This window comes from Pleurodeles waltl, chromosome 2_2 (genome assembly GCF_031143425.1).
Source record: "Pleurodeles waltl isolate 20211129_DDA chromosome 2_2, aPleWal1.hap1.20221129, whole genome shotgun sequence".
NCBI lineage: Eukaryota > Metazoa > Chordata > Amphibia > Caudata > Salamandridae > Pleurodeles > Pleurodeles waltl.
The window spans coordinates 1,171,223,397-1,171,233,522 of NC_090439.1; the positions used below are offsets into that span (position 1 = coordinate 1,171,223,397).

General features: G+C 47.4%; 1 protein-coding gene across 6 annotated transcripts in view; it reads left to right on the forward strand.

The window, feature by feature from the left end:
* MAPK15 (mitogen-activated protein kinase 15) overlaps window positions 1–1,152 on the forward strand; it is a 157,220-nt gene extending 156,068 nt beyond the window's left edge. For all 6 annotated transcript variants that reach the window (XM_069221164.1, XM_069221162.1, XM_069221165.1 and 3 more), the window contains one exon: window positions 377–1,152. In XM_069221164.1, the coding sequence (XP_069077265.1) occupies window positions 377–583 (207 nt within the window). In that variant the 3' untranslated portion in view covers window positions 584–1,152. The remainder of the gene's footprint in view (window positions 1–376) is intronic.
* The last annotated feature ends 8,974 nt before the right edge of the window (window positions 1,153–10,126 follow it).

The window sequence follows — 10,126 nt, forward strand, 5'->3', positions numbered from 1 at the left end:
GCACTCCCCCCTGATTAGAGGGATGAAAGAAGCAGACAGCAAATGCATGAATGCAGAAAAAAATAAATCACATTGGCGGAGGCCCTACTCCACAAATTTCCCAAGAAACTCCGATAGGAGGTGAGAGGGGCACCCCCCCATCATCCACATTCCCAAAAAAGACATAAAAGCAATAAAAGTAAAAGAAGATATGGTCGGCAAGCCTAGCATAGATTCCCATCTTACGCATGACCTGCCCCCCACAAGCTGCAGAACAGACTGCCCTTTCTGGAAAATAATGCCAAGGGGAAGGCCGCCATTCTCTTCTTCTGTTGAGTGTGTATGGCTGCTTTGACTCAAGTATGACCCTGACGTGATGTATACTTTGTCTTTGCAGAACCAGAGGACACCGTCGCTTCCAATCCGAGAGGTCCGACCTGTGCAGAAGTTTAGTAGGAAGATGTTCCAGGCCACTTCAAACGTGGGGGCTGCCGGAGACCCCAAAGCGGCCCTGCAGAGCTACACCCAAGCCTACGGGACAATCAGCAAAACAGCTCTGCAGAACCTGCCGGTGCGGAGCACCTCCCAGCAGGGCGGTCAGTGAGAGGTGGCCACAGTAGGCATCTGGGAAGCACTCACTGTCCTGGAAGAGGCACAGCAAGCCCACTTCTTGCCATTAGTTCAGTAAAGAGCAGCACTTGTTCATTTCTTGGCCTGGCAGCTGTTAGCATGGACTGGACATTGGTATCTGTAACCTTTACTTGCATAGCTCCCCGACATTGCCACCGCTTTGTGGACCCAGATCTGTTACCATGAGCCCTCCTCGTGTGCCGTCATAGGCACGTATACTGTTGCTGAGGCCTTGGACAAGACAGCACTTTGTGCCAAGTGCTGGCCAGCCTCCTAGTTTGGCACAGTTGGCAAGGTGCTGTAACTGGGTGGTGTGATTGTGGACTAGCCATGGATGGAATTGTGTGATACTCCACAGTTCATTCCTTTAATTACGACTTAGGACACATTCCTAAGGTTTGGCCACATATCGGGCACAATAACAGGCCCTACAGAGTGTACACACCCTGTGTGAGGTTACAGGGTTCATATGTATCATTCCTATTTGTATTGCAAGGTTTGTACTTACATTTCTCTTCTTACATTAAAGTGGAGTTTTTTGTACTGGTTTGGAGAAAGGTGAATGACTATGGTAATACTGCTATGCGTCTGGAAGGCCTGGATTCTAAAAGCTGAAACCTTCTTTGTGAACTCAGTGTTTCTCCCATTCTTCAACTACAACCTGATGATTAATCTGCCCGCCAGACTTACTCTTGCAGTGGATCTGAAGGGCAGTCACCAAATATTCTCATCCAAGCAACAACCCCTTCATCTTTTCCCAGAGCTGGTCCACTGTGGGGCCAGGTCCATGCCACGTTTGCAGGATGTTCACTTAAGACACTTCTATGCCTACTGAATCTAAATGCTTCTTCCTTACATAGCCATCATCTGTCCTGAAACTGTGCCACAGATTCCGCGCTCCAGGATCATTATTCCTTTTCTTGTGCATCATAACTTCTTTTCACACTAGACTTTAGTAACTCATTCAGATCATTATGTGTGATCCAAACTACAGCCAGTCAGAGCCCAGCACACTCTGGTGTTCCCATACCAGAGACTTCCAACTGTCAGATTTTTCTACTGCATGTCACAGTGAGGAACACTCAGAAAAGGATTTTTCTTCAGAGTACTTTAACAAAAGAAATCTCTCTCTAGGGCATGTAAGAAAAAGACCTGCATGGATGATCCACACTCTAAATGCTTTTACTGCCTTGTCCCAGACACCGTGTTGGAGGCTGGCCTGGCTTATAGTGGGTACCTGATGGTACTTACACCTAGTGCCAGGTCCAGTTATTCCTTATTAGTAGATTAGTAGTGTTCTAGCAGCTTAGGCTGATAGAGGTAGCTATAGCAGAGCAGCTTAGGCTGAACTAGGAGACATGCAAAGCTCCTTCTATACCACTTATATCATATAGCACTATATCATAAGAATCACAATACTCTGGGTTACTAAAAATAAAGGTACTTTTAGTGTCAGTGTGCCAAAAATATCTCAGAGGATATACTCCCTTAGGAGGTAAGGAAAATACACAAAATGTACACACAAACCGAAATCAGTAAGTAAACAATTAGAAAAGTAGCGCAAACACTGTAGTATACAATAGGATGCAATAGGCCTAGGGGCAACACAAACCATGCACTCGGGTGGAAGAAGCTGAAGATTCTGCAACAATGGAAGATGTCGGGAACTTCTCCTTTGCACAGAAGATGTCCCACGGCCTGCTGGAGGATACAGAGTTGTTTCCACGCAGAAAGACCGCAAACAAGCCATGCATTGCTGCAAAGGTCACGGTTGAAGAAAATGGGTGCTGCCCAGGAAGGACCAGGAGGTCGCCCCTTCGAGGAGGAGACAGAGGGGGCGCTCAGCAGTACAGAGAGCCCACGCAGAAGCAGGCAGCACCCGCGGAATCACTTGAACAGGCGTTCAAGAAACCCGAACACGGCGGTCGTCTCAACACTACAAAGGAGGGTCCCATGAAGTCGGTGGTCAACTCAGCGAGATGAGCAGTGCAGGACGGAGTGCTGGGGAACTGGGCTATGCTGTGCACAAAGGATTCCTTGCAAAAGTGCACAGAAGCCCTAGCAGCTGCAGATCACACGGTACACAGGATTACTGTCTAGCGTGGGGAGGCAAGGACTTACCTCCACCAAATTTGGACAGAAGGGCCACTGGGCTGTCGGGGTCACTTGGATCCAGCTCCTGTGTTCCAGGGACCACGCTCGTCAAGATGAGAGGGGACCCAGAGGACCTGTGATGCAGAAGTTTGGTGCCGGCGTTAGCAGGGGGAAGATTCCATTGACCCACGGGAGATTTCTTCTTGGCTTCCAGTGCAGGGTGAAGGCAGACAGCCCTCAGAGCATGCACCACCAGGAAACAGTCGAGAAAGCCGTCAGGATTAGGCGCTACAATGTTGCTGGTAGTCGTCTTGCTACTTTGTTGGGGTTTTGCAGGCGTCCTGGAGCAGTCCGCGGTCGATCCTTGGTAGAAGTTGAAGAGAGAGATGCAGAGGAACTCTGGTGAGCTCTTGCATTCGTTATCTGATGAGAAACCCACAGGAGAGACCCTAAGTAGCCCTCAGGAGGATTGGCCACCTAACCAGGTAAGCACCTATCAGGAGGGGTCTCTGACGTCACCTGCTGGCACTGGCCACTCAGAGGCCTCCACTGTGCCCTCACACCTCTGCATTCAAGATGGCAGAGGTTTGGGACACACTGGAGGAGCTCTGGGCACCTCCCCTGGGGTGGTGATGGACAGGGGATTGGTCACTCTCCTTTCCTTTGTCCAGTTTTGTGCCAGAGCAGGGGCTGGGGGATCCCTGAACCGGTGTAGATTGGCTTATGCAAGGCGGGCACCATCTCTGCCCTTCAAAGCATTTCCAGAGGCTGGGGGAGGCTACTCCTCCCCAGCCCTTAACACCTACTTCCAAAAGGAGAGGGTGTAACACCCTCTCTCAGAGGAAATCCTTTGTTCTGCCTTCCTGGGACTGGGCTGCCCAGACCCCAGGAGGGCAGAAGCCTGTCTGTGGTTTGGCAGTAGCGGTAGCTGCAGTGAGAACGCCAGAGAGCTGGTTTGGCAGTACCCAGGGTCCATGCTGGAGCCCCGGGGATGCATGGGATTGGCACCCCAATACCAGATTTGGCATGGGGGGACAATTCCATGATCTTAGACATGTTACATGGCCATATTCAGAGTTACCATTGTGAAGCTACATATAGGTATTGACCTATATGTAGTGCACGCGTGTAATGGTGTCCCCGCACTCACAAGGTCTGGGGAAATTGCCCTGAACAATGTAGGGGCACCTTGGCTAGTGCCAGGGTGCCTTCAAACTTAGTAACTTTGCACCTAACCTTCACTAAGTGAAGGTTAGACATATAGGTGACTTATAAGTTACTTAAGTGCAGTGTAAAATGGCTGTGAAATAACGTGGACGTTATTTCACTCAGGCTGCAGTGGCAGGCCTGTGTAAGAATTGTCCGAGATCCCTATGGGTGGCAAAAGGAATGCTGCAGCCCACAGGGATCTCCTGGAACCTCAATACCCTGGGGACCTAGGTACCATATACTAGGGAATTATAAAGGTGTTCCAGTGTGCCAATCAGAATTGGTAAAAATGGTCTCTAGCCTGCAGTGACAATTTTAAAAGCAGAGAGAGCATAAGCACTGAGATTATGGTTAGCAGAGTCTCAGTGACCGTTAGGCACCACACAGGGAACACATTTAAGCCACAAAATATGAGCACTGGGGTGCTGGCTAGCAGGATCCCAGTGAGACAGGCAAAAACAAACTGGCATACAAGTAAAAATGGGGGTAACATGCCAGGCAAGATGGTACTTTCCTACACACATTCCTCAAAAATGCAACATGTCTCACTTTCTCCTCAAAGTGTCTTGAAGACAGAGAAATAAGGTTGGCTTCAGCCATTTTAGAGGCAGAGATGGACAGACGCTCTTAAGTGAGGAGATTGATACACGGGCTGAATCACAGAAGTTAACGAGACTTCTAAGCAGGCTATAGGAACCTCTGACCTTGTTTCTAAGGGTCAGACAACTGGTCAACCTCTGCCTGCCACATGTTGACAAACCAAAGAAACACACAGAAAAATGAGAAACAAGGCTGAGTCGGTCAAAGAATTCCTGACTGTATAGCTGAAGTTGGTCATTCAGAAGATGTCAAGTGTGCAGAAAGTACAACAGCCAAGTGGGTCACCTGTTAACAAATCCTTGTTGACCGCGGCCACTGGAAAACAGTCTGCAAGGGATAGTACCTTATGAGCGTCAATGACAAAAAACTCCTGGCAGCTCAGTCGTCATCAGCAGTACTGTCAACAGCGATCTCTTAGTCGATGATGATGAAAGCAATTTGTAGCACGCACGGCTACTCCACGGAGGGTCGGCAGAGGTAAAACGAGAATGGAATTAGTCCTGCACGAAGAGCCAAGTATTCATTATTTTCTTTAATGATGCAGGGTACCGTTAGCAAAACTTTGATAAAGCACTTGTCAATGACGGCACAGTTTACTCGCTTGTCAGTGGGGGTTACCAAAGCCGACAGCGACAATATCCAAAGAATTATCAAGCTTGTCGAAGAAGCACTTGCCTGCAACCATCCGATCTCTTATCAACCACACCTGTGAATCTCTCGCCAACAGCGCCATTTTATCCACAACATCTGGCAGTGTTAGAGGAACTTTTACAGAAAAAGCACTGACTTTGCACACCAGTTCCACTAATGCCACTGAGAAAACTATTGCAAGGTGTTTCTTCCGGTCCAGACTTAGAAGATGACCATGACATGGATGAGATAGTCCTTTTCCAGTGAGGACGATGATGGCACTGATCTGGTGGCCATTAGACCATCCCTTTTAAAAGTATGAAACCTGGATTTAGACTGCGCGAAGGAGCCACACACTCTGGATCGCGTTCTCATTTGGCTCATTGGAGCAAGCATTTATGCCCAGGCTTTGCATATGACCTCTGACAAGAAAAACACCGCTAAGTCTGGGATTTGAGGTAAACAACTAAAAAAAAAAATAACACTTAATTCCAAGGAGGTATATGACATTTCTTGGAGCCAACATCAACACAGATACTGATCCAGTTTATCCTGCTCAAGAAAGAGTAGAAAAATTGGTTTTGCAATATTAGGGCCATATGTAGCAAAGGGTTTTTCCCATTCTGTGTCAATGGGAAAATGTGTTCGTACATATGGCCCTTAATCTTTACAGACGTAAAACACCACCAAAGTCAGAACACTGAAGGTGATCCTGGGGACAATGTCTGCGTCCATTCTTCTGATACCCCATTGGCGACTGCGCATGAGAACTATTCAGGAGCAATTGAATGCCCAATGGTAACAGATTTCAGGAGATTGGGATAAGGTTGTCTATCTGACCTCTCCTATGAAAAAGTCTCCCTGGTGGTAGTCAGTAAGGATTAATATTTTCAAAGGTCGACTGCTAACTCCAATAAAACCTCTCCTGTTTGTGACAATGTACGCATCTGTTAGGGGGTGGGGTGCTCATCTTCCAAGAATTAGAGACGTATGTCCTATGGGTGACAGAAGAGTGCAACATGCATATACATATCCTAGAGCAGCGGTCCCCCACCTTCTGTGGACCCTCACTTTATCATTAGTGGAACCCGAGGACCCCACAGAATCATTATTGGAATCCGGGAACCCCCTCACTGAGCCATTACTAAAAGTTGGGGATCAAATCTGTTAATATTATTTAATTTTCTAAGCAGTCGCGGACCCCCTGAGGAGGCTTTGCGGACCCCCAAGGGTCCCCGGACCACAGGTTGGGAACCACTGTCACAGAGTTATGAGAAGTAAGGCTAGCACTGAAAGCTTTCTTACCACTTGTGCAGGAAATGCAGACAACATCACAACCTTGTTCTATATCCTGAAGCCAGGGGGAAGCAAGCCTTTCATGACCATCTCAATGACAATGTCCTGCATCTCATATTTCTTAGATGGGGCACTCCACATTGGGACACGTTTGCGACAGACAAAAGACGCAAGTGCACCAGATTTGCCAGCAGATGAATGTGTCAAGGGTCAGGCGGAAATGATTTTGCACTACACTGAACAGCTAAATTAATTTGTTTTTCGTCCCAATGCCTCTGATACCCAGGGTTCTTTGCAAACTGAAGATGGAATGACACCTGTCTACATTGACAGCTCTCAGCTTGGCCTCTCTAGCATTGGTACGTGGAACTATAGAACTTGTTTGCACAAACACAGATCCAGTTCCAGTCCGATCCATTCCTGTTGTCAAGAAATAAGATCAATCCTGCATCATGGCCCTCAATCCTTGAAATTCGCAGAATGGTTCCTTGCGACCTAGAATTCGGACAGTTGCAGATTCTGGAGGATTGTAGACAGGTTCTTGCCACTGCAAGAACATCTTCTACAGTTAAGATGTACAATGCAAAATGGAAGCGTTTCGTCTTATGGACCAAATGGCGAAAGTTAGACCCCCTCAAAATATTGCCATAGCAATTCTTGCTGTATTTTCTAAGCCTAGCTAAGGGTGGGTTATCTGTTACTTTATTTAAGGAACACCTATCTGCAATTTCCTTATATTTTGGGAAACTAAGCAACTTATCATTATTTTCCCAGCAGGTTATTAAGGAGTTTATGAAGGCACTATTTAGTTTTAAATCTGGTTTTCAGAAAGAAAAAAATAGGGTACACAACCACATGCTCACCTACATCCTCTGGCTAGGGAGGTAAATAAGGCAAGGGAAGGTGAATAAACCTGGAAAAATAAGAGTTTAAAACGGGAGGGGGTAAGAGTGGTGGGGCATGAGGGAGGAGCTGAAGGGTATAAGTCCAGTCCCTGTTGAGTGACAGGTTGAAGCCGGGTGGGGGTAAGGGTGGTGGGGCATGAGGGAGGAGGGTGTAAGTCCAATACTCGTTGAGTGACTGGTTGAAAACTGGGGTTAGGGTGGTGGGGTATGAGGGAGGAGCTGGAGGGTATAAATCCAATCCTCGTTGAGTGACAGGTTGAAGACGGGGGCTAAGGGTGGTGGGGCATGAGGGAGGAGCTGGAGGGTATAAATCCAATCCTCGTTGAGTGACAGGTTGAAGACGGGTGGGGGTAAGGGTGGTGGGGCATGAGGGAGGAGCTGAAGGGTATAAGTCCAACCCTCATTGAGTGACCAGTTGAAGACGGGAGGGGGTAAGGGTGGTGGGGCATGAGGGAGGAGCTGGAGGGTATAAGCCCAATCCTCGTTGAGTGACAGGTTGAAGACGGGAGGGGGTAAGGGTGGTGGGGCATGAAGGAGGAACTGGAGGGTATAAGTCTAATCCTCGTTGAGTGACAGGTTGAAGACAGGGTGGGGGTAAGGGTGGTAGGGCATGAGGGAGGAGCTGGAGGGTATAAATTCAATCCTCGTTGAGTGACCGGTTGAAGATGGGGGGTAAGGTTGGTGGGGTATCAGGGAGGAGCTAGAGGGTATAAATCCAATCCTCGTTGAGTAACAGGTTGAAGCCGGGGGGCTAAGGGTGGTGGGGCATGAGGGAGGAGCTGGAGGGTATAAATCCAATCCTCGTTGAGTGACAGGTTGAAGACGGGAGGGGTTAAGGGTGGTGGGGCATGAGGGAAGAGCTGGAGGGTATAGGTCCAATATAGGTCCAATCTTCGTTGAGTGACAGGTTGAAGACGAGTGGGGGTAAGTGTGGTGGGGCATGAGGGAGGAGCTGAAGTGCATAAATCCAACCCTCATTGAGTGACCAGTTGAAGACTCAGTCCTTAGAACAAATCCACCCTTCACATCAGTCCATAGAACAAATCCACTCTTCACATCAGTCCATAGAACAAATCCACTCTTCACACCAGTCCATAGAACAAATCCACCCTTCACATCAGTCCACAGAACAAATCCACCCTTCACATCAGTCCATAGAACAAATCCACCCTTCACATCAGTCCATAGAACAAATCCACCCTTCACATCAGTCCATAGAACAAATCAACTCTTCACATCAGTCCATAGGAAACATCCACCCTTCACACCAGTTCATAGAACACATCCACCCTTCACATCAGTTCATAGAACAAATCCACCCTTCACATCAGTCCTTAGAACAAATCCACCCTTCACATCAGTCCATAGAACAGATCCACTCTTCACATCAGTCCATAGAACAGATCCACCCTTCACATCAGTCCATAGAACAGATCCACCCTTCACATCAGTCCATAGAACAGATCCCCCCTTCACATCAGTCCATAGAACAAATCCACTCTTCACATCAGTCCATAGAACAAATCCACCCTTCACCCTTCACCCTTCACATCCGTCCATAGAACAAATCCACCCTTCACATCAGTCCATAGAACACATCTACCCTTCACATCAGTCCATAGAACATATCTACCCTTCACATCAGTCCATAGAACAAATCCACCCTTCACATCAGTCCTTAGAACAAATCCACCCTTCACATCAGTCCAAATAACTAATCCACCCTCCACATCAGTCCATAGAACAAATCCACTCTTCCCATCAGTCCATAGAACAAATCCACCCTTCACATCAGTCCTTAGAACAAATCCACCCTTCACATCAGTCCGCAGAACAAATCCACCCTTCACATCAGTCCGCAGAACAAATCCACCCTTCACACCAGTCCAAAGAACTAATCCACCCTCCACATCAGTCCATAGAACAAATCCACTCTTCACATCAGTCCATAGAACAAATCCACTCTTCACATCAGTCCATAGAACAAATCCACTCTTCACATCAGTCCATAGAACAAATCCACCCTTCACCCTTCACATCAGTCCATAGAACAAATCCACCCTTCACATAAGTCCATAGAACATATCTACCCTTCACATCAGTCCATAGAACAAATCCACCCTTCACATCAGTCCTTAGAACAAATCCACCCTTCACATCAGTCCATAGAACAAATCCACCCTTCACATCAGTCCTTAGAACAAATCCACTCTTCACGTCAGTCCATAGAATAAATCCACCCTTCACGTCAGTCCATAGAACAAATCCACCCTTCACATCAGTCCATAGAACAAATCCACCCTTCACGTCAGTCCATAGAACAAATCCACCCTTCACATCAGTCCATAGAACATATCCACCCTTCACGTCAGTCCATAGAACAAATCCACCCTTCACATCAGTCCATAGAACAAATCCACCCTTCACGTCAGTCCATAGAATAAATCCACCCTTCACGTCAGTCCATAGAACAAATCCAACCTTCATACCAGTCCATAGAACAAATCCACTCTTCACGTCAGTCCATAGAACAAATCCACCCTTCACGTCAGTCCATAGAACAAATCCACCCTTCACGTCAGTCCATAGAACAAATCCACTCTTCACGTCAGTCCATAGAACAAATCCACCCTTCACGTCAGTCCATAGAACAAATCCACCCTTTACCCTTCACATCAGTCCATAGAACAAATCCACCCTTCACATCAGTCCATAGAACAAATCCACCCTTCACATCAGTCCATAGAACAAATCAACTCTTCACATCAGTCCATAGAACACAT